General features: G+C 48.6%; 1 protein-coding gene across 2 annotated transcripts in view; it reads left to right on the forward strand.

Moving 5' to 3' along the window:
- Positions 1 to 26,117, forward strand: part of HCK (HCK proto-oncogene, Src family tyrosine kinase) — a 50,440-nt gene that overhangs the window by 19,186 nt on the left and 5,137 nt on the right. For both annotated transcript variants that reach the window (XM_023220401.2, XM_023220402.1), the window contains exons 2-11: positions 737 to 857; positions 2,390 to 2,432; positions 2,788 to 2,887; positions 3,694 to 3,792; positions 8,732 to 8,835; positions 13,186 to 13,335; positions 13,692 to 13,844; positions 15,603 to 15,782; positions 17,547 to 17,623; positions 22,795 to 22,948. In XM_023220401.2, the coding sequence (XP_023076169.1) occupies positions 738 to 857; positions 2,390 to 2,432; positions 2,788 to 2,887; positions 3,694 to 3,792; positions 8,732 to 8,835; positions 13,186 to 13,335; positions 13,692 to 13,844; positions 15,603 to 15,782; positions 17,547 to 17,623; positions 22,795 to 22,948 (1,180 nt within the window). In that variant the 5' untranslated portion in view covers position 737. The remainder of the gene's footprint in view (positions 1 to 736; positions 858 to 2,389; positions 2,433 to 2,787; positions 2,888 to 3,693; positions 3,793 to 8,731; positions 8,836 to 13,185; positions 13,336 to 13,691; positions 13,845 to 15,602; positions 15,783 to 17,546; positions 17,624 to 22,794; positions 22,949 to 26,117) is intronic.

Below are 26,117 nucleotides of genomic sequence, written 5' to 3' on the forward strand. Positions count from 1 at the left end.
GAAGGAAGGAAGGAAGGAAGGAAGGAAGGAAGGAAGGAAGGAAGGAAAGGAGGGAGGGAAGGAGTTATAAGCCATTTACAAAATGATACCAGGAATACAGTGCCTTGACAAACTAGATTGTTTGAGCCATGTTATATGACCTCATCTTGTTATTTAATATAAAAATGGCAATTTATCATCTGAGAACACTGTAGTTTTTCTGTAGTGTTTGCTCTGAGCCTGACACTGCACTGAGTGTTTCCCCACCATAGGTCTTATTATCGTCCCCATTTTGCCGATGAAGACCCAAGAGGTGGGTAGGGGGCAGGAAAGTGGTCAGTGAGGTGCTGGTGGGGTGGAGGGGCCAAGGATCAGCTAAGGCTTTCTGACCTGAGAGCCGGCGGTGCCCACCACCTGCTCTGCCCCCCAACAGCTCGACCTGTTACATTTCTGTTATCCTCATGCCATCCTCTGAATAAACACCCATCACGCTGGTCCTTGGTACCCATGACAATGACAGCTTGTCAGCCCTGGGCCAGTGCTATGGCACGTGGACATGGGGAAGCCCAGAGGTGGCAAGGATGGAGTGGGCTCCGTGTGGGGACGATGAGGGTGCATGGAGCTGGAAGGGGAATTAATACTGGGAAGGCCAGTGGGAGCCAGTCTGGGGGCAGGGGACCTGGAATGCCAGCATCAGAAGACTTCCCCGCGTGAGGCTCTTGGTAACCAGGGTTCACCTCCCTTCTGTCTGCTGCAGGATGGGGTGCATGAAGTCCAAGTTCCTCCAGGCCGGAGGCAATATATTCTCAAAAACTGAAACCAGCGCCAACCCACACTGCCCTGTGTACGTGCCGGATCCCACATCCACCATCAAGCCGGTGAGTAGGGGAGGTCCCAGTTTCCCTGTGGGCTGCCAGATGCTGCCCCAACATTGCTCTAACAGCCTCCTGTCTTCCCAAGGCTGGGCAGGGTGAGCTTGGAGTGAAAGGGAGCTGACTGGCCACCAACAGTGACCTGACTCGACTCTCCGGGATGCAGTGCCAGCATGCATAGGGACAAGGAAGTCACCTCTCTTTTCCTGCAGCCCAGGTTTGACCCGTCAGCCTGGGCTCCACCAAACAGGTTGAGTGAGCATCTCAGGCCTCAGGCCTGGGCGGAAGCAAAAGCAGTGCTGAGAGTAATGAGTGACCAGTCATGATAGCAGCTGAAGTGACCATGTAATGGCAGTATCAGCAGCACTGCAAAAATACAGTAACAATTGCCATAGTAATAGTACCAACCAAATTACACAAGTATAAGACCAAGAGTAGCAGCAGGAACAACAGCAAGAGTTGAAAAAAGAGAAGCAGTCATGCTAGGAGAGGTATTTACCAACTTCTTTTATGTTTATACAGAGCTCACTATGAACCAAGCACTGTGCTAAGCCTTTACGGTTATTAGCACCCTAATCCTTACAATAATCCTACTGTGTGACACACAAATACATTCTTCTCAAAAATGAAACCACAGACCAGGTGCAGTGGCTCATACCTGTACTCCCAGCATTTTGGGAGGCTGAGGCGGGAGGACTGCTTGAGCTCAGGAGTTCGAGACTGCATGAGTTATGATCACACTACTGCACTCCAGCCTGCGCAATACAGGGAGACCCTGTCTCTTTAAAAAAAAAAAAAAAAGAGAAGCTGCTTAGAACACCACAGTTTAGGTGTCATTTCCCCTATGCATGGACACTTAGATTGTTTCACATACATAATGGAGCCTTTATTTAGGGACTATGATTTCTTCAAATGTAGTCAGAAAACACTGATCTGGACCAACCCCCTCACTGTGTTTTGAGGGGAGGGGTCAAGCAGCATCCCCCAGTATGTCCAAGACTGAAGGCCAAGGCCACAACTCAAGAAACCTGGATCCTGGCTGGGCACAGTGGCTCTCCCAGCACTTTGGGAGACCGAGGTGGGCAGATCACCTGAGGTCAGGAGTTCGAGACCAGCCTGGCCAACATGGTGAAACCCCGTCTCTTCTAACAATACAGAAAATTAGCTGGGCATGGTGGTGTGCGCCTGTAATCCCAGCTACTTGGGAGGCTGAGGCAGGAGAATCACTTGAACCCGGGAGGTAGAGGTTTCAGTGAGCTGAGATCACTCCACTGCACTCCAGCCTGGGTGACAGAGTGAGACTCCATCTCAAACAACAACAACAAAAACAGAAAACAAAAACCTGGATCATTTTGTTTTTTGGCTCTGCCGCTAATATGCTGTGTGGTGCCAGGCGTGTCCCCTGCCCTATGTGGGCCTCCTCCCATGACATACAGGGCTAGGGTAAGATGGTCTTGGGTATCCTTCTCAACACAGACCTTCCATGGGTCCCCACACATTGGTCAGATTCATTCCCTTCTCCCATTTCTTCCCCGCAGGGGCCTAATAGCAACAACAGGAACACACCAGGAATCGGGGAGGGTAAGTATCTCCGAGCAGATGCAGTGGAGCCATGTGTCCTGCAGAAGATTCCGCTAGGCTCACTCAGCTTGAGGCAAAAATCCCAAACAGTCAAACCCCCGTCGAGAATCCCCGAAATTTCCTCTGAAGTACTTTGCACAGGCTATTGTGTTTCTAGAACGCTGTTTAGTAACATGAACAAAACATATTTAGCTTTAAACTTGAGAATCACACCCAGCATGGTGAGATACCTACTTGTACTAGGAGCCACATATTGATGGGTGCGGAGCTGTGCCAGGCGCCAGGCGAGGGTCACCCAGGCCTTTGGATGCACTTAGACAAAACCTCACCCTCCGTGTGTCTCCCTTCCCAACAGGCTCTGAGGACATCATCGTGGTTGCCCTGTATGATTATGAGGCCATTCACCACGAAGACCTCAGCTTCCAGAAGGGGGACCAGATGGTCGTCCTAGAGGAGTGAGTCCCCATCCTACTCCCCCTAAGATAGACCTGCCTCCTCTACTCAACTATGTGCTCTTCTGTGCTTCCATAAAGAACCTGATAGATGGGCTATCTTATCCTGGGTACAAATGTCTAAAGAGAAGCTAATCACAATAGCGGAGGAAGGGTTTGCTGTCAACCTGGTGAAGGGGATTGTGCACTTACTAAGAGTGCACATCCAGCCTGGGATGAACAGGTGAAGCTTTCTCAGGGAAGCCTTCCTAGGGCTCCTGTGATTAAGCCACCGGTTTTTACCTGTGGACCAGGCCCCATCAAGGTGACCTTGCATTCGGAAATCCTTGGATCTCTGAGTTTGCCACCTCCAATCTCCTACAGCCTTCACCATCGTGGGTATAGCGTCCAGGATGTGCTGAATCCCGAGAATGGGAGAGGTCATGCCTGGTTGGACCCCCAAGCGCACTCTCCCCTATTATCAGCCCCAGCTGAACCATTCTGAGTCTCCATGGGCTCAGGACCCTGCCATGGGTATAGCTAATAAGACCAAAGTTACAAGTCCAGGGAAGAGGAGTGGAGCCAGATACCCAGGGCTCTGGGCTGTGGACAGGGTGATTCCAGACCCTCAGATGCACAACAGGAACTGTCGTAAGGATCCCTACCCTAATCATGGGCACATGCTGGGGGGCTGACATAGTCATAGCCCTGTCCCTTATCCTACTGGCTTTCTGGAGGCAGGGGATTTTCTAGGTCAATGCTGGGGAGCTTGAGGAGACTGGAGAATGATCCTTCTGCCCCTAACACCTTTACTCCCTCCTGTCCCTCAGATCCGGGGAGTGGTGGAAGGCTCGATCCCTGGCCACCCGGAAGGAGGGCTACATCCCAAGCAATTATGTCGCCCGCGTTGACTCTCTGGAGACAGAGGAGTAAGTATCCTATTTCCTACCTTCCAGAAAGAGTCAAGCAAAGTCAGCCTTGTTTGCAACTCAGGACCTCTGCACACACTGTACCACTGCCTGGCACATACTCTTCCCAGGGCTCTGGGCTTGACTGGCTCCTTGTCTTCCTTCAGGTTTCATCCTTCCAGTCAGGGAAGAGAGGCTAAAGTGGGTCCCCGCTGTGACTCTGTCTTGTGGAAACCTGTTTTATTCCCTTCTGAACATGTTTTACTAGCAAAACGACCTTGTTTCTTTGGTTGGTTACACATGCATTCTCTGCCTGCCCTGCAAAGAAGAGAGCTGGTGAGAGCAGGGACTTTGTCTGCTGCTGCATCCTCGGCACAGGCTGGCATGCAGTCAGTGCTCAATAAATATTGTTAAATGAAGCATATGGTCTTACCAAGAAGGGTCTCTGGAGAGGTGAGACAGTTCACACCTGGCCAGTCATCCCTCATTTGTTGTTTTGTTTTGTTTTGAGACAGGGTCTCACTCCGTTGCCCAGGCTGGAATGCAGTAGCACCATCACAGCTCACGGCAACTTCAGCCTCCCCAGGCTCAGGTGATCCTCCCACCTCAGCCTCACCAGTAGCTGGGACTACAAGTGTGCATCACCATGCCCAGCTAATTTTTTAGTCTCCCTATGTTGCCCAGGCTGGTCTCAAACTCCCTGGCTCAAGTGATCCTCTCGCCTCAGCCTCCCAAAGTGCTGGGGTCATAGGCCTGAACCACCGCACCTGGCCCATCCCTCATTTGATTCATTCAACAAACACATGCCCATGACTCTTCAAGCCCTGTGCCAGGCTAAGGGCTGTGGAAACAAATAAGATATCTCCCTACCCTCAAGGAGCTCCCCGTAACCCATCGTTCTTGGCTGTGGGTTCTTCTTGTGTCTAGCTTGACTCTAAAAATATACTTCAATCATCCATCCATCCACCCATCCATCCATCCATTCATCCATCCATCCATCCATCATCCAACAGATACCTGTTGATTCCCTATTCCAGGGATACAAGATGACTCAGATGGGGCTCCATCTGAGATGGAGATGTTCTCTGTATGGTGAATGAGGTTGAAGAGTAAAAAGATGACTACACTGAGGGGTGGCAGTACATCCCATTAAAAACCAGCCAATCAGAAGTTGACAAATGACAGTCCCCATTGTTTTGTCTCTTCTGCCTCCTCTTTCTAGCTAGATGGTACTATGGGTTTGGGATGCTTGCCTGTTAAAAATGAAAACATTTGGGCTTTTCCCACTATAAAGCCACCCCCTTCTGCTTGGGCATGGTGGCTCACACCTGAAATCCCAGCACTCGGGAGGCCAAGGCATGCACATCACCTGAGGTCAGGAGTTTGAGACCAGCCTGACCAACATGGTGTAACCCCATCTCTACTAAAAATACAAAAAAAGTAGCTGGGTGTGGTGGTGCACACCTGTAGTCCCAGCTACTCAGGAGGCTGAGGCAGAAGAATCACTTGAAACCGGGAGGCGGAGGTTGCAGTGAGCTGAAATATCACGCCACTGCACTCCAGCCTGGGGTACAAGAGCGATATTCTGTCAAAAGAAATAATAATAATAATAATGCCACCCCTTCTTAGTGATCATGGAACTGGGGGCTCTGAGCTGCTTCTCTCTCCTTCTCCCAGGCTTTGCCCTGGGTCATCCCATTCTCTGTTTCTCGACTCCAGGGTCTGAACACTTACGGAATGCCTGGGTCACTTCATGTGGTCCTTGCAGCAACCTTGGAGGAGGCATGGCTGGTATTATTTCTCAAAGGCAACATAATTGCTAAGTGGAAAATGTAGAGTGTAGACAACATGAATGGGGGGTTATCATTTGCAAACAAAGGCAAAATAACCTAGGTGGGGGTTTCTCAGACATGAGCAGCATCAGCATCACCCGGATTGCTGGCTAACAAGTGCTTTCCGGCGCCCCACTGTCAGATTCCGAATGTTCATTTCTAACAGGTTCTTGGGTGAGGTAGCTGCTGCTGCTGCTGCTCCCAGGACCCAGCTTGGGAACCACTGATCTAAATACACATATCTGGCCAGGCGCGGTGGCTCACACCTGTAATCCCAGCACTTTGGGAGGCCGAGGCAGGCAGATCACTTGAGGTCAGGAGTTCGAGAACAGCCTGGCCAACATGGTGAAACCCTGCCTCTACTAAAAGTACAAAAATTAGCCAGGTGTGATGGCAGGCGCCTGTAATCCCAGCTACTTGGAGGCTGAGGCACGAGATTCGCTTGATCTGGGAGGCAGAGGTTGCAGTGAGCTGAGATCACGCCAATGCACTCCAGCCTGGACGACACAGCAAGACTCTATCTCAAAAAATAATAATAAAAATTAAAAATGAATATGCATATCTGTCTTCAGGGCACTCAGGGGTCCTTATGTCTGAATCAAGAAACTGCTAACAGAGGTTGCCTCTGGGGAGCACAACTGGGACCTTGGGAATCAGGGCGGGATGGAATCTTAGTTTCTCTCATTCCCCCTTGAAATAGCCAATACTTTCAAATGTTTCAAAATGCAAATGTGGGGAAGCATGCAGAAGAGAGAGTGAAAAGTCTTCTTCCCACCCTGTCCCCAACCAGCCACTTCCCCTCCCCAGAAGCAACCAGTTTCTCGTGAGTCCTCCCAGATGCTTCTTCCTTATATAAGAACAGACATCTCTTCCCACTTGTCTCACACAGTGGTAGATACCACACACACTGTTCCATACCTCTCGTTCAGACCTTCCATGCAGCACCTTGTTCCTTTTTTTTTTTTTTTTTTTTTTTTTTGAGATGGAGTCTTGCTCTGTCGTCCGGGCTGGAGTGCAGTGGCCGGATCTCAGCTCACTACAAGCTCCGCCTCCCGGGTTTACGCCATTCTCCTGCCTCAGCCTCCAGAGTAGCTGGGACTATAGGCGCCCGCCAACTCGCCCGGCTAGTTTTTTGTATTTTTAGTAGAGACGGGGTTTCACCGTGTTAGCCAGGATGGTCTCGATCTTCTGACCTCGTGATCCGCCCGTCTCGGCCTCCCAAAGTGCTGGGATTATAGGCTTGAGCCACCGCCCCTGGCCTCATTCCTTTTTTTTTTAGACGGAGTTTCACTCTGTCACCCAGGCTGGAGTGCAACGATGTGATCTCGGCTCACTGCAACCTCCATCTACTGGGTTCAAACAATTCTCCTGCCTTAACCTCCCAAGTAGCTGGGATTACAGGCATGCACCACCATGCCTGGCTAATTTTGTATTTTTAATAGAGACAGGGTTTCTCCATGTTGGTCAGGCTGGTCTCGAACTCCAGACCTCAGGTGATCCGCCTGCCTCGGCCTACCAAAGTGCTGGGATTACAGGCATGAATCACTGCTCCCGGACACCTCCTTCCTTTTTATACCACAGGGGGTCTGTCCCGTAGATGTCCATTTAACCTCTGCCCCATACAGTGGTCTCTTAAGTTGTTTCCAGTCATGTACTGCAGCGAATCTCCTGGTGTATATGTCATTTCTCCCTTGTGCAAGATACATGGGATAACTTCCTAGGAGCAGAATTGTCAGGGAGACAGTTCTTACTTCTACATTGTTGAATATTTTACCATGGCACAAGTCACTTTACAACATGAAAGCAAAGAAGGAAGATGGGCAACATAGCATGGTGATTAAGATCTTGGGTTCTGGAGTTAGACTGCCTAGCTTCAAATCCTGCCTCTACAACTTCCCAGCTGTGTGACTCTAGGCAAATTACTTGCCCTCTCTGTTCCTCAATTTCATCACCCATAAAATGGGGCCGGGAGCAGTGGCTCACGCCTGTAATCCCATCACTTTGGGAGGCCGAGGTGGGTGGATCACCTGAGGTCAGGAGTTTGAGACCAGCCTGGCCAACATGGTGAAACCCCGTCTCTACTAAAATTACAAAAAGTAGCTGGGTGTAGTGGTGCATGCCTGTAATCCCAGCTACTTGGGAGGCTGAGGCAAAAGAATCGCTTGAATCCGAGACGCAGAGGTTGCAGTGAGCCGAGATCATACCACCGCACTCCAGCCTGGGTGACAGAGCAAGATTCGGTCTCAAAAAAAAAAAAAAAAATGGAAATGATACAGGTGACAACTCCATAGAGCTGTTGGGTAGACAGCAAGATAGATGTTAACTTTCTCCCCAGTTGTTAACAGAGGAACCAAAGGCCCAAAGAGGAAGGCAGCTTGCTCAAAGTCAGAGTGCAGGTTTGTGGCAGGGCCAAGGTGGGCTGAGGTCAGGTCTGTGGCTTTTTTCCAACTGCTCCTCACCCTAGTGAAGGTGAGAATGGATTCAGCTGCTGCTGCTTGAACTTTTCCACCCAAATATCTCCAATACTCAGGAAGAATGAGGAAAAGATCCCAGGATATGATCCTAAGTATAAAATTCTTTCCAATCTCAAGTTGTAGCTTAGAAGTTCATGCCAACTTTACATTCAACTCTGTATATGCAGAGGAGGCTTGGTTGTAAAGCTAACAAAACTCAGGCCCTTCACAGGCTTCCAAGGTCCTAAGAAGGATCTTGTATGCTTGTGAAATCTGCAAAAGTAAGACTTTGACCACAGTTGGTTAAGGCTGCTGTCTGTTTCCACTCTGTCTTCCTGTCTCTCACAGCAAGTGGCACTGGAATGACCCATCAGCTTTTTGCACTTGTAATGCTGTATTATTTTTCTTAAAGGAAGCTCCCCTGCTCCAAATTGCATAGGCTTCAGTCTCAGCAAACAGGATTCACCTTGGTAAAATGTCTATTTTGATATCAAAAGAATGGCTCCTTTCCCCTCGCTCCCCAAAAAAATCCTTGAGTAAAACTGATGCTGCAGAAAGCCAGACCTTCTGTATCCTGACATCCCCCTGGGACTTGCATGGCCACAGGCACCCTGTGTAGGCAGGACAGGACTGCACGACCCCAAGTTCACACTTGTCCCTTCCCTTTTCCATCAGGTGGTTCTTCAAGGGCATCAGCCGGAAGGATGCAGAGCGCCAACTCCTGGCTCCTGGCAACATGCTGGGCTCCTTCATGATCCGGGATAGCGAGACCACTAAAGGTGACACCAGCCCACCCCACACTGTCCTCCCTGCAGAGGTGCCCCTGGTGGGACTGGCCACCACCCTTCCCTTGGAAAATGCCTTAGCAAAGGCTGAAAAACCCAACCAGGTGCTGTGGCTGCCAGGTTTCTCCTGCTCTTGACCACCTGAGCCAGGGAGGGTTGAGGCTCTGTGCCTGGCTTGGCCCTTCTAATTCCCCATAGCTGCCAGTTTAGGTCAGTGGTACTAGTGCCATGTGGCTTAGGCCCTGAAAACAAAGAAACATCCAGCTGAAGCTTGATCTTCACTAACTTGGTTTTTCATTTGTTTTGGTTTGTGTTTTGTTTGTTTTTTGAGACAGAGTCTCGCTCTGTTGCCAGGCTGGAGTGCAGTGACGCGATCTCGGCTCACTGCAACCTCCGCCTCCCGGATTTGAGCGATTCTCCTGCCTCAGCCTCCCAAGTAGCTGGGATTACAAGCACTTGCCACCACGCCCAGTTAATTTTTGTATTTTTAGTAGAGACGGGGTTTCACCATGTTGGCCAGGATAGTCTCGATCTCCTGACCTTGTGATCCACCCCTCTCGCCCTCCCAAAGTGCTGGGATTACAGGTGTAAGCCACTGCGCCCATCCTGTTTTGTTCTGTTTGAGACAGAGTCTCACTCAGTTGCCCAGGCTGGGATGCAGTGGCACAATCTCACCTCACTGCAACTTCTGCCTCCTGGTCTCAAATGATCTCCCATCTCAGTCTCCCGAGTAGCTGGGACTTCAGGTAGGTGCCACCACTCTGGCTAATGTTTTCTTTCTGTCTTTCTATCTGTCTGTCTGTCTTTCTTTTTAGTAGAGATGGGGTTTTGCCATGTTGCCTAGGCTGGTCTCGAACTTCTGGACTCAAGCAATCTGCCTACCTCAGCCTTCCAAAGTGTCAGGATTACAAAGTATCAGGATTGTTTTTTGCTTTGTTTTTTTTTTAAATACCCATAAGAGACCAAGTAGGGGAAGCCAAGGCAGGAGGATTACTTAAGCCCAAAAGTTTGAGACCAGCCTGGGCAACATAATGAGACCCCATCTCTACGAAAAATTTGAAAAATTAGCCAAGCATGATGGCGCACATCTGTACTCCCCAGTACTTGCAAGGGTGAGGTCAGATGATCTCTTGAGTCCAGGAGTTCAAGGCTGCAGTGAGCCATAATAGAGCCGCTGGACTCCAGCCTGGGCAACAGAGCAAGACCCCATCTCTAAAAAAATAAAATAAGGCCGGGTGCGGTGGCTCAAGCCTGTAATCCCAGCACTTTGGGAGGCTGAGACGGGCAGATCACGAGGTCAGGAGATCGAGACCATCCTGGCTAACCCGGTGAAACCCCATCTCTACTAAAAAATACAAAAAACTAGCTGGGCGTGGTGGCGGCGCCTGTAGTCCCAGCTACTTGGGAGGCTGAGGCAGGAGAATGGCGTGAATCCGGGAGGTGGAGCTTGCAGTGAGCTGAGATTGCGCCACTGCACTCCAGCCTGGGTGACAGAGCGAGACTCTGTCTCAATAAATAAATAAATAAATAAATAAATAAATAAATAAATAAAATACCTATTACAATATATCTTCTCCACAAGCCTCTTTCCTCCTTTCCTTCCTCTGTAAGGAAATGAGGTAGGATGAGGTCACCAGAAGAGAATCAAGCCAGCCTTCTCTGGGACTCTACTGAAAATGCTCCTTGGAAGCTTTTGGAAGTTTTAATGTCAGGTGACCAGCTTCCTGGAATTTCTGTGCTGCAAGGGTGGATTCATGCTGGTTGGGTGCATGGATGGCAAGAACAGGCCTGGAAAACATCGCGTAGCTCAAACTGGCATTGATTGAGGCTCATGGCCTCAAAGGAATGAACATCAGTAGGATTCTTGTGATTTCAGATTTCATGCGCTAAGTCCACCTTTACTATTTAGGTTCACAACTGCTTGACTCAAATAAGCCAAGTACATTGTATAAAATGTGACCTCACGGTACCCTGAAGCAAACAGATTTGGGGACATTGATTAAAGTCATGTTCCTCGTGTGGCCTTCTACTTGACCGTCAACTATCTGAACTGGCGACGCTTTCATGTGGCTAGGATAATGCTACTCACAGTCAGTGTGGCAGCTCAGTAAATGCTGGGGCTTTGCCTCCTCCCACCCAGCGAGCCCTGTTCAAGCCCCCAGGGGGGAAAAAAAGGAGACAAAAAGACGAAGCTGTGCACAGCCCAGCGCTTCTCCTCTCTAGCTGTGCCCAGGACAGCTTTTGGCTTGGGCTGGTCCATTCTGCAGACAAGCGCAGAGAAATCAAAGAAACCATCGCAGATCTGTGGCAGGAAAATGAGCCTGGTCCAGCTTTCACAGCCCTCTGAGATGGGGCATGGTGGGAAGTGTAGCCGATTTAATAACAGTTGCAGCATGAGGCCCCTGAATCCCACCCTGCTGCTTCCTGGATCCTGCCACGCCCCATCCAGCCGCAACCAAGCCAGTCTCACCCACAACTGGGACAGAGTGGCTAAGAGCGGCTCTGGAGCCAGCTGCCTGGATTTGAATCCCAGCTGTGCCACTTACTAGCTGTGTGACTGTGGGGGGGGGGGGGGGGGGTGAGTTACTTCACTTCTCTGGGCTTCAGTTTCCTCATCTATAAATGAGGATGATGATATTATAAAACCCCTACCCCAGGAAGTTATTCATTCATTAAATAAATAATATAATTTATATAGTTATAATTCATTATAATGAATATTATTCTTATTCATTCATTGTTCATTTATGCAGAGTGCTTTGAACTTGCCTGGCATGTATGGTAAGCTATTATTCATTCAACAGTATAAACTGGCCAGGTGAGGTGGCTCAAGCCTGTAATCCCAGCACTTCTGGAGGCTGTGGCAGGTGGATCACCCGAGCTCAGGAGCTGGCGACCATCCTGGCCAACATGGCAAAACCCCATCTCTACTAAAAATACAAAAATTAGCTGGGTGCAGTGGCACATGCTTGTAATCCCAGCTACTCAGGAGGCTGAGGTAGGAGAATCACTTGAACCTGGGAAGCAGAAGTTGCAGTGAGCCAAGATTGCACCACTGCACTCCAGCCTAGGTGACAGAGTGAGACTCCAGCTCAAAAAAAAAAAAAAAAAAAGTTTAAACTTCCCCAAATCCTATGGCATTGTGCTATTATCATGGTAGAGAAAACTGAGACATAAGGACTAATAACTTGCCCAAGGGCACTCAGCTCACAAATGGCAAAACGGTGGTCATGAGCTGAAAGACTTATGTGTTTCTGGTCTATGTGATAATATAGGGTGGTGCAAAAGTAATTTCAGTTTTTTCCACTACTTTCGATGGCAAAAACTGCAATTACTTTTGCACTAGCCTAATATGTATGTTAGGTTCCCATTGCTGCTGTAACAAATTAATACAAACTTACTGGCTTAAAACAACACCCATCTATTCTCTAACAGTTCTGGGGATCAGTAGTCTGACCTCACTGGGCTCAAAATGTCAGCAGGGCTGGTTCCTTCTGGGGGCTTCAGGGGAGAACTCATTTTCTTGTCTTTTTTAGCTTCCAGAGACTACAGCATTCCTTGGCTTATGGCCCCTTCCCGACATCTGTCCAAGCTCTTGTTTCCATCTTCACCTCTTCCACTTTGACCTTCCTACCTCCCTCTAACAAGGACCCAAGTGATTACACTGGGGCTACCTGGATCATCTGGAATAATACCCCCATCTCCAGATCCAGATCCTTAACTTAATCACATATCTAAAGTCCCTTTTACCATGTAAGGTAACATAGTCTCAGGTTCCAGGGTTTAGGGCATGAGCATCTTGAGGGACCATTATTGAGCCTACCACAGCGTGTTCACATTTCAATAACTGAACTGGATTTCTGGATTTTTTCCAGAAAAGTCATAGCCTGAGTTCTTATGAAAAAGTAAAAAATACATTATGGTTTCTTGGCTTTTTGTAGGGTAAATGATAGAAAGATGGATCAATAGATCAGAAATCATGAAGATAATGATGATGATAGCCAACATTTGCAGAGTGTTCAGTTTCCAAGTAGTTTACAGGGGTTACTTCTTTTAGCCATCAGGCAACAGGATCAGGTAGGGAGGCATGAAAATGATTCCCATTTTACAGATGAGGAAAATGAGGCATAGAGAAGTGACGTAGTCACGTGGCCAAGGTTTCACGGGCGGGGGTGTGGTAGAGCCTGGATGAGAGCCCAGGATGCCTGACTCCCACAGCCCACTCAGACCCTCGTGCACTTCTGCCGAAGTGCCAGCGGTAGCCTTATGGGGTGTGAGAGTGCTAACGCAAGGTGGCAGGCCTCCAAGATGCCATTCTGAGGGGTTTCTCTTTGGTCAATTCAGGAAGCTACTCTTTGTCCGTGCGAGACTACGACCCTCGGCAGGGAGATACTGTGAAACATTACAAAATCCGGACCCTGGACAACGGGGGCTTCTACATATCCCCCCGAAGCACCTTCAGCACCCTGCAGGAGCTGGTGGACCACTACAAGAGTGAGTCCCACCCCGGGAGCGGGGGGCGGCAGCATCCCCACCACGATGGGCCTGGAGACTCCTAGTCATGGATGCACTACAGCCCCTGAGACCTGCTGTGTTCTTCCTGGCCATCCCCAGACAGATGCTTTGGGTGCTTCTGAAGGCTTAGGACTGTTGAGCAGGAGGGTGGGGTGGCCAGGATGTAGAGGTGGCACCCCGTCACACTCTGCTTGCTTGGGAATGTCTCTGATGGTGGCAACCAGGTGGAACACTGGACAGATCCAGTGGACCAGGCAGGGCGGCCTCCGAGGAGCAACCTCTGGCTGGCTGGCTCGGTGCTTGTTGCTCTCAATTGACCAGGGACTCTGTTCCAGAGGGGAGCGATGGGCTCTGCCAGAAACTGTTGGTGCCCTGCATGTCTTCCAAGCCCCAGAAGCCTTGGGAGAAAGATGCCTGGGAGATCCCTCGGGAATCCCTCAAGCTGGAGAAGAAACTTGGAGCCGGGCAGTTTGGGGAAGTCTGGATGGGTAAGGACCCAGGGCCAGAGCCCACAGGGCCAGAGGGTGGAGGGGAGAGGGAGGTCACTTGCTTCCAGGAGCACCTTATGGCAAAGTGGGAATGCTACCCAAGGCAGAAGGGGAGATTTAAATAATAGCCATAAAGAAGCAGTTCTCTGATAGCAAACCAAATTGTCTCGCTGTGCAAACACTGATTTGCCTTTGAGACCAGTCCTGTAGGGGTCAGAAACTTCCTTCTGGGAAGCAGGTGTCACGGATGAGGAATCCCTCCCTCATACGGAGTGGGGACTGCCTAATAGTTTAGGAATGAGATAACCAGAGACCTTTTCAGATGACGAAAATTAAGAATGGGGAAATGCAGCTTGGAGATTTCCAGGCAACTGATGAACAGGTTATTCTGAGCACCTACTGTGTGCCCAGCACTGTTAGGGTCTTGTGGGAAAATCAGAAAAGCACATCTCACAACTGCTGATTTTCCCCAAGAACTTAAAAACAACATTGCCTGCTTTGCAGCGGTGTGGGGTAGATGCAGTGCCCAGCCCAGTGTGGGGACCCTGCTGTGTTAATACTCCACTACATTCCAAATGGGAGTGAAGACAACTTACAGGGATGCAAACAACTCAGCTAGATAAAATAAGTTTAAAATCCATGTATTTTGACTGCATTTATTGAGATTCTGCTGCATGCAAGGCCGGGCATGGTGGCTCGCACCTGTAATCCCAGCACTTTGGGAGGCCGAGGCGAGTGGATCACTTGAGGTCAGTAGTTCGAGACAAACCTGGACAATATAGTGAAATCCCATCTCTACTAAAAATACAAAAATTAGCCAGGCGTGGTGATGGGAGCCTGTATTCCCAGCTACTCAGGAGGCTAAGGCAGGAGAATCGTTTGAACCCAGGAGGTGGATGTTGCAGGGAACCAAGATCACACCACTGCACTCCAGCCTGGGACAAAGAGTGAGACTCTGTCTAAAAAACAATAATACAATTAAAAAGAATTTGACAAAAAAGAAAATATGGAAAGGAAGGCAAGACAGATCTGAGTGGTGAGATTGGAAAGCCAAAAATATCATATAAGGCCCTAGACTCCTACTACAGGAAGCCCATGGTTCTAGATTGGAGCTTCCTGGAAGCCAAGGCAAAATGGAAACCCAAGCAATTATAAAACTGACAAGACCCACCAAATGAAGCAGGGTGGGGTGAGGTGAGGGAACAGCATGTGCCAGATCCCTGTGGTGGGAGGGGAGTTGGGTGCTTGAGGGACTGAGTGACCTGCAGGGTGACTGGCACGTAAAAGGGAAGGGGCGTTTAGTGGCCGATGAGGCTAGAGAGGAGGACCAGGCTGGGCCATGCAGGGCCTGGGGGTCATAGTGAGTCTGGCATTTATTTAAGAGCAATGTTAAGATTAAAGTGGGCAGTGTGTGTGTGTGACATAACCTGAGCGGTATTTTAAAGCTATTTTTAAATACTTGCAACAGCACTTCAAAGGCAAGGCTTACCATTTCCACTTTACAGATGAGGAAGCTGAGGAAGCACATCTCACATCTACTCAGAGAGGTTAAGCGATTTGCCCTAGTGTGCACAGCTGGGAAGTGGTGAACCCGCCTTTCAACCCACATTTGTCTGAGGCCTAAGCCCATGACTTCACTTACCTCTCTGAGAGCTGAGATGAGCAGGAAAGGCTTTCTGGAGGAGGCAGGTCTGCAGCTGGGTGGTAAGGGAGACCAGTGGGCTCTGATCACCTTCCCTGCTCTCTATCCCCCTCCAGCCACCTACAACAAGCACACCAAGGTAGCAGTGAAGACAATGAAGCCAGGGAGCATGTCGGTGGAGGCCTTCCTGGCAGAGGCCAACCTGATGAAAACTCTACAGCATGACAAGCTAGTCAAACTTCATGCGGTGGTCACCAAGGAGCCCATCTACATCATCACGGAGTTCATGGCCAAAGGTGCTGCATGCTGGGGCCGGGGGTGCAGGCTGTGGCCTATACTGGTCAATTGCAGGCTCAAAGGTAGCTTGGACATGGTTCTTGCCCTTGAGATGGCCCCAATCTGGCCAGGAGCTCTTCCAACAAGTACTCATTGAGAATCTAATATGCAACAATTCAGCCCTTCTGGTTAGTGCGGTGAAATCATGTTAAGGGGTCACCGGGGAAGGGAGAACAAGGGGCTACCAGGAGAAGGGAATGGGGCCAGAATACTCCTGGGCAATGGGAGAAGGGGCTTATGGTTCACAGTGAGCCTTAGGGGCCAGGGTGTGGTGGGGGTGGTGGGGGTGCCACTCTCCCGCATCAGCCGCCTTCCCTGTACTTGCCAATGCCCTGGGAGAGGGAGCTGGCAAAGCAGCAGTTCTGCCCCCACCCCCACCCTGCCACAACTCAGGATTTCTTGGGGAATTTTTTTAGGCCACTGTTTCACAACCATTTTCAACCCCTGACATTTTTTTTGTTTGTTTTTTAGGGACAGGGTCTTGCTCTGTTACTCAGGCAGTGGTGCAATCATAACTCCTGGGCTCAAGTGATCCTCCCACCCCAGCCCCCCGAGTGGCTGGGACCACAGGCCCATGCCACCACACTCAGCTAATTTTATTTATTTATTTACTTATTTATTTTTAGAGACAGGGTTGCCCTCTGCCTGCCCAGGCTGGAGTGCAGTGGTATGATCATAGTTCACTGTACCCTCAAACTCTGAGGCTCCAGGATCCTCCCGACTTAGTCTCCCCGGTAGCTGGGACTACAGGCATGCCCTACCACATCCAGCTCATCCCAAAAAAAAAAATTTTTTTTTTTTTTTTTTTTTTTTTTTGAGACGGAGTCTCACTCTGTTCCCCAGGCTGGAGTGTAGTGGTGCAATCTCAGCTCAATGCAAGCTCCACCTCCCAGGTTCACGCCATTCTCCTGCTTCAGCCTCCCAAGTAGCTGGACTACAGGCGCCTGCCACCATGCTTGGCCAATTTTTTTGCATTTTTAGTAGAGACGGTGTTTCCCCGTGTTAGCCAGGATGGTCTCGATCTCCTGACCTCGTGATCCGCCTGCCTCAGCCTCCCACAGTGCTGGGATTACAGGCGTGAGCCACCATGCCCAGCTTCTAAAAGTTTTTTCTAGAGACAGGGTTTCGCCATCTTGCCCCAGCTCGTCTCAAACTCCTGGACTCAAGTGATCCTCCCAAAGCTCTAGGATTACAGGCATGAACCACTGAGCCTGGCCTAACATACATATTTGTAAATTTCTTCTAGAGATGGGGTCTTTCTATGTTGCCCAGGCTGGTCTCAAACTCTTGGCCTCAGGTGATCCTCTCGCCTCAGCCTCCTAAAGTGCTGGAATTACAGGTGTGAGCCTCATGCCTAGCCACTCTGCCCAGTTTTTGATAAACAGAATCATCTCACACAATCCCATTTAGGGCGATTTGAAACCTCAAGCCTTTTTCATTTTAACTGTGCAATTATGCCAGTCCTGTGAAGGCATGATCCCAGCCATCCAGGCCCAAGGGCTGTCTCAGTCACAGAATTCATCTAGCAATCAAAAAGTCACTTCACAAAAACTCAAATTCTCTTTCTCAAACACTAGGAATTGCAAACAAATATTTGTATTTAAATCTACTACTATGAAAAATCTTCACCACACACTAAAGTATCAGATTGGTGGAAAAGTAATTGTGGTTTTTGCCATTAAATAGTAAAAGTAGTAAATGTTCCTCCCTTCTCCCCCATATAGGAAGCCTGCTGGACTTTCTGAAAAGTGATGAGGGCAGCAAGCAGCCTTTGCCAAAACTCATTGATTTCTCAGCCCAGGTGAGAGCCTAACGAGGAAACGGGGAAGGAAAACAGGAATTCAGTTTTTTTGTTTGCCAAATATTTACTGACCACATACTATGATGACAGCAGTAATAATAATGGGTAAAATGTATTGAGAGATCAGTATAAAACTATGCTTTTTGCATGTATTTTATTATACATGTATTCATTCATTTAATCGTCCTATAAGTTTTATAGGCTGGGATTTTTGTTATCTATTTTGGTATAACAAACCACCCAAGTCCTAGTAGCTTGAAACAACAATTGTTATTTCTCATGATCCTGTGGGTTGCCTGGGGTTCAGCTGGGTGGTTCTTCTGCTTGTCGTGGTAAAGTGAGGTGCGGATGCATCCTGTTGGCACTTGCCCAGGCTAGAATGTCCAAGACATGGCTCAGCCTCCAGGGTATCTCCACATGGCCCCTAACCACCCAATCACCCAGCCTGAGCTTCTTCACGGCGCAGCAGCTGGGTTCCAAAACAGAGCTGGACCAGGAGCCAAGCCTTCATGAGCAGGCTCTCAGTAAGCCTCTGCCTGCATCAGGCTTGCTAATGGGGGCCAAGTCACATAGCCATGCCCAGAATCAGTGTGGGAGGGGACTGACCAAGAACACAAATCCCAGGGACGCCCCCTCCACCGATATAACAGTCTGGTCACAGGTAGATAATTATCAACCCATTTTACAGAATAGGAAATTGAGGCATAGAGCAGAAGTAAAGTACAGATGCAGAAACTGAGCCCCAGTGTGGTTATGTGGCTTGCATAAGTTACTGTGCTAATTATGGGGGATATAGCAGTGAACAAAATGAAAATGTTCCTGTCCTAATAGAGTTCACAGTCCAGAAGGGAAGATGGGTATTAAATAACCGAATCTCTTAGGGACCATGACCCAAGTGGTCCTGGCTGAGTCAAAACAGCACAGCATCTAACAAAGTAAATGATGTTCGCAAATCGCAGAAACACTGCTGAAAACCTCATTTGCTTTCTCATGTTCCCCGTGCCCCTTGCAGCTCCTCTCACCCCCAGCCTGAGCAGTTTTTTACTTCTGTCCTCTCTCATGCTCTCTCTGATGTACGGAAAAACAGAGTGTAAGGACTGGGTAGTATTAGAGTGCATAGCTAGAGCATTTAGCCTGGTCCAGGAGCAATCAGAGAATGTTTCCTGGAGGAAGTGGCCTCTAGGCTGAGCCTGAAGGATGAGTAGAAGTTCAATAAATGAAGAGAAAAGGGAAGGGTCTTCTAGACAAAAGAAAGCCTGTGCAAAAGTAGGTGAAGGAGTTCAGCCTACTCAGCAGGAGCCCAGAGGGTGGTTGGAGTTGAGTGAGACCCTGCCTGGGCCTCAGCTGGGCCTGCTGGAGATGGGCCGGGGCAGGGCTCATTTGAGTATGTAAATTCAGGGGCCCATAGGACACCACAAGGTGTAACAAAAGACCCTATTTTCAGAGCCTGGAATGCCAGAGGCATACGGAAATGTGCTTTCACTACAATGGGCCAGGTCCTCTGGGAGACAATAGACTGGTCTGTTGCTAAATTATCATCTTCGAACTAGCAGAAACCCTGCTGGGCAGCAGTTACGGACTGGGCAAGAGCCACTCTCCCCATTTCACAGAGGGGAAAACAAACCAAGGGAGGAAAAGAGGATCTGGGCCTTCATCTGTCCAGAAGCAGAGGTAGATTCAGAGTCCAGGGACAGAAAGGAGCCCACCTGGGGCCTTGGTCTTCACCTCCAGACTCAGAGAGGCAGCTTGGAGCAGCAGGTGGAAATAAGAGAACTGGACCATGCATGTGGTGTTTTTGTGGTCACAGCTCTGTGGTCGAAATGTTATGCAGTAGCTGCATATATACAAACAGGTCAAAACAGAGCTGCTCTGACTGAAGCAGGGTGGGGGCTTATCTGTGGCCTTTCTTTTGTCTCCCCCACTCATACAACCTTGAGGCATCCATAGGATTCAGTTTGAGGAGCTCTACAGGTCCTTCCAGCTCTGATGCTGTGACTCCCTTTGGAAGCAAAACCAAGTTCCAAGGCACGCTATTTGGGGGTCATGAAATCTCACCACCTTATCAACCTGCAGTGCTTACACCTGGGCCCAATAAACCTACTTGTTATTCATTCAGTCAGCAAATCCTTGAGAAGCAACACTATTAGCATCTGGGCTTAGGAGTCACATAGAGTTTTGTTTTGATCTCACCTCTGCCTGGGTAGCTTCGAGCAAGTTGCTTAACCTCTCTGAGTGCCACTTTCCCCCACTGGGAGCACTGAGAGCCACTCTTGAAATAAATACTTAACTACGTGCCAAACACTCTACTAAGCCTTTGATGTAGGCTTAGGGGATTCATCTTCACATGACCCCTTGGAACCAGGTGCTATTACAGAGAAGAAAAGCGAGGTACGGAGAGATGACACAACTTGCTAGACATCACAGAGCGGCAGTGCTCAAGCTGAGCTGGTCCAGCTCCAGAGCCATTAAACGATTACCCTCTGCTGTCTCCTAAGTCGGGTGTCATCCCTGCCCCATTGAGCTCCTGTGAAAATCAGTAGCATATGGGCATCTGCCAGTGAGGATCAAACAGTGGTAACTACCAGCATTACTTTAGTGCTTGCTCCAGAAGAAAAGCAAGGCAAAAAGGCTGGGCCGAGTAACAAATAAGTGTGGACCCCAAGCAACGCTTTTGGAGCTCCATCCCTGGCTCCACAACTTGCAAGCTGGGACCACTTACCTATTTCTCTGGGCTTCAGTTTTCTTATCTGTGGAAATGGTGCTGATAGCAAAAGTGCCTCCTCTAAAGCACATGGTAAATGTCACATAAGTGTTTACGTATCATCTTATAAATAAGCTACGATACCTTCCATCAGCTAAATAATTTTTGTTAACTGTTCATCTAAGGACCCATAAATTTCCCACACTCCAAGGGCCAAAATGCTGTCTCACTCCACCCTGGCAACCTCATCCCCATTTCATCCCCACCCCCCACTATTTCAAACAAACTCAGAGTCTCTTCCAAGTTTTTATTGAAAAATCTGGGTCTCTGGGTCTCCCTTGGGCTTGACAGCTCAGGCCTGTAATCCCAGCACTTTGGGAAGCTGAAGCAGGAGGAGCATTTGAGCCCAGCCTGGGCAACATAGTGGGACCTCGTCTCTCTAAAAAAAAAAAAGTTCTTTTTAAATTTAGTCTGGCATAGTGGCATGCACCCATAGTACCAGCTACTTGGGAAGCTGAAGTGGGAAGACTGCTTGAGCCTAGGAGGCACAAGTTGCAGTAAGCTGTGATCCCACCACTGTACTCTGTGACAGAGAAAGGCCCTGTCTCAAAAGAAATAAAAAAAAGAAGAAAGAAAAGAAAAAAGAAAAGCATGGGTCTCCATTCTAACTGCCTCGGGTGCCCCCTGCTGTCCACTCCTTGCAAGTGCGCCACCCACTTGCCTCAGACCTTGAGAAGCGCGCCGGTGGTGCTTTGATTGTTCTGTCTGGTCAGATGCCCTCACTTCCAGAATAATTTCATCAGACTGCACCCAGCTGCAGTCCGCTGGAGCTCTGGAGTGCTGGATTATTTAGAGGCAGCAGGAAGCACTGGATTGGGAGTCCTCAGACTGGTTTGAGTCTGACATTCACAATTTTCCTGGTGGTGTGATCTGGAACAAGTGGTTCCATGTCTGTAAAACAGAGATCATGGTCATTCCTGCCTCAAAGAGCTCATAGCCCAGTTTGCAAACCAAAAGTGCTGCTTTCTGGGCATCTAAGGGTTCATCTTCAACCTCTCTTGTCCAAACCCTTGTAAGTAAAAATGTCTGCAAGATATAATCCCTGTGTTTTCATCAGAGGCTTCTAGGGCCCCTGGTGTGAATAAGAATCCTCCACGCAGTCTGTTATTCACTCAGCAGCCGTGGTGATCTTTAAATGTACATCAGAACATGTCACGCTCCTGCTCGAAGGCCTCTACTATCTCCCCAGCACGCTCAGAATAAAACCCACCCTCCTCTCCTGGCCTACAAGACAGTTCATGATTGGCAGCCTTCCTCTCCACTTCAACTCTCCACACTCTCTCTGTGGCATCTTCTGCTGCCACCCTGGCCTCTACTGTTCCATGAACACCCAAGCTCTTTCCTACCTCCACGCCTTTGCACCTGATGTTCTCTCTGCCTAGAATATTCTTATGTGACACACTTATTAATATCACCATTCAGATCTTTGCTAAAATCTCACCCCCTCAAAGTAGGTTTCCCTGAATGCCCAATCTGAAAAAGCTCTCTACAGGTCATATTTTGTTACTCTGTTTTATTTTTTTTTTCTTTTTGAGACAGAGTCTCGCTCTGTCACCCAGGCTGGAGGACAGTGGCATGATCTCAGCTCACTGCAGTCTCTGCCTCCTGGGTCCAAGCAATTCTCGTGTCTCAGCCTCCTGAGCAGATGGGATTACAGGCATACACCACCATGCTCATCTTCTTTTTGTATTTTTAGTAGAGATGGGTTTTTGCCATGTCGTCCAGGCTGGTCTCGAACTCCTGGCCTCAAGTGATCCACCCACTTCGGCCTCCCAAAGTACTGGGATTACAAGTGTAAGCCACCATGCCCAGCCTATTTTATCTTTTCTTTATGGTACTTACCACCTGCAGGAGCTTTGCCTAGCTCGTCACCTGTTCAAGCAACACGTCTGGCACCCACAAGACACTCAGTAGAGTTCTTTTGAGTAAACAGGTGAATTTTCCTTACCCAGGCTGGGGCATGAGGAAGATATGAGAGGTATAGCAGAATATGACATGAGCCTAGGTTGTCCCCAGAAAGACAGTTGAAGGTGAAAGTTCTTCATAGTATCCTAGGGTTCATGTGTGTGTGTGTGTGTGTGTGTGTGTGTGTGTGTGTTTTCCTGGAAGAATAGGTCCCGGAGAAATAGTCCCATTGCTTTTTCCCTGAGAACATTTCAAAGTGCTCTCTGGAAGTCTTGGAACTCTTGAGAATCCCCCAAACTGGCCCAGGCCTTAGGGATCCCCCTAACCTGAATGGATTGATGGACGAATGCCACCCTGAGCCCTGGGGCCCTCCTGACAAAAGAGGGAGGGCTGGTGCAGACATTTCCCATTTTCTTCCACTTAAACACCTCTCTGCTGCTTTCTGGTGGGGCCATCTTGGCGTAGGCCAGGTCTGAGGACAAAGGTGTCTCTGTTTGGGGTGCAGATTGCAGAAGGCATGGCCTTCATTGAGCAGAGGAACTACATCCACCGAGACCTCCGAGCCGCCAACATCTTGGTCTCTGCATCCCTGGTGTGTAAGATTGCTGACTTTGGCCTGGCCCGGATCATTGAGGACAATGAGTACACAGCTCGGGAAGGTAGGGAACGCTGCCAAGCAGCCCCACGTTGCCCATTTGGATGGTTTTGAGTGTTGAGAGTTGATACTTGTGAGAGCGATTGGTAAAATGCAAGGGTCTGTCCGCGTATTAGCTGTGCATTCTTGAGCTTGGTGGATCCTTCTGGATAATGCCCTGAACTTCAGAGTCTCACCTAGAGATTTTGAGGAGATTTTAGATCAGATTTTAGAGGAAGTGGGCAAATATATGTTGAAATTAAGGGTAAGAGCAGCTTTGTGCATAACAGACAAAAATGGGAGGATATCTAGATGTCCATAGCAGGAGGATGGATGTATACACTGTGGTACATTCACAAAATATAATACCACGCAGTGATGAAAAAGCACAAACCGGCCAGGCTCAGTGGCTCACGCCTGTAATCCCAGCACTTTAGGAGGACTGCTTGAGCCCAGAAGCTCAAGACCAGCCTGGGCAATACAGGGAGACCTAGTCTCTACAGAAATTTTAAAATTAGCCAGGCATGGTGGCGCATGCCTGTAGTTGTGGCTACTCAGGAGGTTAGGATGAGAGGATCACTTGAGTCTAGGAAGTCGAGGCTGCAGTAAGCCGTGATCGTGCCACTGCACCCAGCCTGGTGGACAGAGCAAGATCTTGTCAAATAAAAAAAAAAAGAGAGAGAGAGAGAAAGAAAAAAGCACAAACCAATGCTAAATGCACCAAAATGGGTAACTCTCACAGGTATAATATCAACATGAAAGAAATTAGACCAAAAAAAAAAAAAAAAAAAAAAAACAGAGTAGATGCCGATTGGTTCCATTTTTGTGAAATCCAAAAAGAGACAAAACTCGTAAATGGACATTCATGGCAGCATTCTTCCTAATAGCCAAAAAACGGAAACAACGCTCTTTAATGTCCACCAATTTATGAACAGATAAAGAAAATGTGGTAAATCCATACAATGGAATATTATTTGGCCATAAAATGGAATGAAGTACTATGCCAGGCTAGAACAAAGATGACCCTTAAAAACATTATGCTAAAGGAAAGTCAACATGAAGACCACATATTGTATAATTCCTCTTCTATGAAAAGTCCAAAACAGGCAATCTTTTATTTTTCTTTTCTTTGAGATGGAGTCTTTCTCTGTTACCCCGGCTGGAGTGCAGTGGCTCAATCTTGGCTCACTGCAACCTCTGCCTACCAGGTTCAAGCGATTCTTGTGCCTCAGCCTCCTGAGTAGCTGGGATTACAGGCACGTACCACCACACCCGGCTAATTTTTGTATTTTTAGTAGAAATGGGGTTTCACCGTGTTGGCCTGGCTGAACTCAAACTCCTGACCTCTGGTGATCTGCCTGCCTTGGCCTCCCAAAGTGCTGGGATTACAGGCGTGAGCCACCGCGCCCGGCTCAGAACAGATAAATCTAAAGAGACAGAAAGTAGATTATTGGTGCCTACAGCTGGCAGTGGGGAGTTGGGAGAAATGAGGAGTGACTTCTGTGGGTTTTTTGCAAGGAAATGTGATGAAAATATTCTAAAATCCACAACTTTGTGAATATTCTGAAAGCCACAGAATTATACACTTTAAATGGGTGAAATATATGGTCTGTGAATTCTATCTCGATAATGCTATTAAAGAAAGGAACAGGCCAAAATTTTTTATAGCACTAGAGATCAGAATTGCAGTCACCTTTATTTTCTATTAGCTTAGTTTTTATTTATTTATTTATTTATTTAGAGACAGAGTCTCACTCTGCTGCCCAGGCTGGAGTGCACTGGCGCAATCTCAGCTCACTGCAACCTACACCTCCTGGGTTTAAGCGATTGTCGTGCCTCAGCCTCCCAGGTAGCTGGGATTACAAGCACGCGCCATCATGCCTGGCTAGTTTTGTATTTTTAGTAGAGACAGGGTTTCACCATGTTGGCCAGGCTGCTCTCGAACTGCTGACTTCAAGTGATTCACCCACCTGACCCTCCCACAATGCTAGGATTATGGACGTGAGCCACTGTGCCAGTCCTATTTATTTTTTAAAGAGATGGGTGCAGTCGGGTGCAGTGGCTCATGCTTGTAATCACAGCACTTTGGGAGGCCAAGGCAGGTGGATCACAAGGTCAGGAGTTTGAGACCAGCTGGCCAATATTGGTGAAACCCTGTCTCTACTAAAAATACAAAAATTAGCCGGGCGTGGTGGCGGGTGCCTGTAGTCTCAGCTACTCGGGAGGCTGAGGCAGGAGAATCGTTTGAACCCGGGAGGTAGAGGTTGCAGCAGTGAGCCAAGATTGTGCCATTGCACTCCAGCCTGGGTGACAGAGTGAGATTCCGTCTCAAAAGGAAAAAAAAAAAAAAAAAAAAAAAGACAGGTGCTTGCTCTGTTGCCCAGGCTGTAGTGGAGGGGTGAGATCACAGCTCACTGTAGCCTCCAATTCTTGGGCTCAAGCAATCCTCCAGCCTCAGCCTCTTGAGTACCTGAAACTACAGATACATGCTACCATGCCCAGCTAATTTTTTTTATTTTTTGTAGATAACAGTGTCTCACCGTGTTGCTCAGGCTGGTCTCAAACTCCTGGCCTTAAGTGATCCTCCTGCCTCAGGCTCTGAAAGTGCTAGGATTATAGGCATGAGCCACCATGCACAGCCTGCAGTCACCTTAAGTAAGGGGGTATTAACTGGAAGGAGGCAGAAAGGAGCCTTCTGAATTGCTGAAAATGTTCTACACCCCAACCTGATGGTGATTACAAGGGTATATACATATATAAAGCTGCAGCAAAATGGATATTAAAGATTTGTGCATATTATTTCATGTATGTTATAACACAATAAAAAAAAATTTTAGGCCGGGCACAGTGGCTCATGACTGTAATCCCAGCACTTTGGGAGGCCAAAATGGGCAGATTGCTTGAGCCCAGGAGTTCGAGACCAGCCTGGGCAATATAGCAAGACCCCATATCTACAAAAAATTTAAAAATAAGTCAGACGTGGTGGTGTGAGCCTGTGGTCCCAGCTACTCAGGAGGCTGAGGTGGGAGAATTGCTTGAGCCCAGAAGGTTGAGGCTGCAGTGAGCCAAGATCATGTCACTGCACTCCAGCCTGTGTAACAGAGCAAGACCTTATCTCAAAAAATATAAATAGGGCCGGGCACGTTGGCTCATGACTGTAATTCCAGCACTTTGGGAGGTAGAGGTGGGTGGAT

Source organism: Piliocolobus tephrosceles, chromosome 20 (assembly GCF_002776525.5).
Source record: "Piliocolobus tephrosceles isolate RC106 chromosome 20, ASM277652v3, whole genome shotgun sequence".
NCBI lineage: Eukaryota > Metazoa > Chordata > Mammalia > Primates > Cercopithecidae > Piliocolobus > Piliocolobus tephrosceles.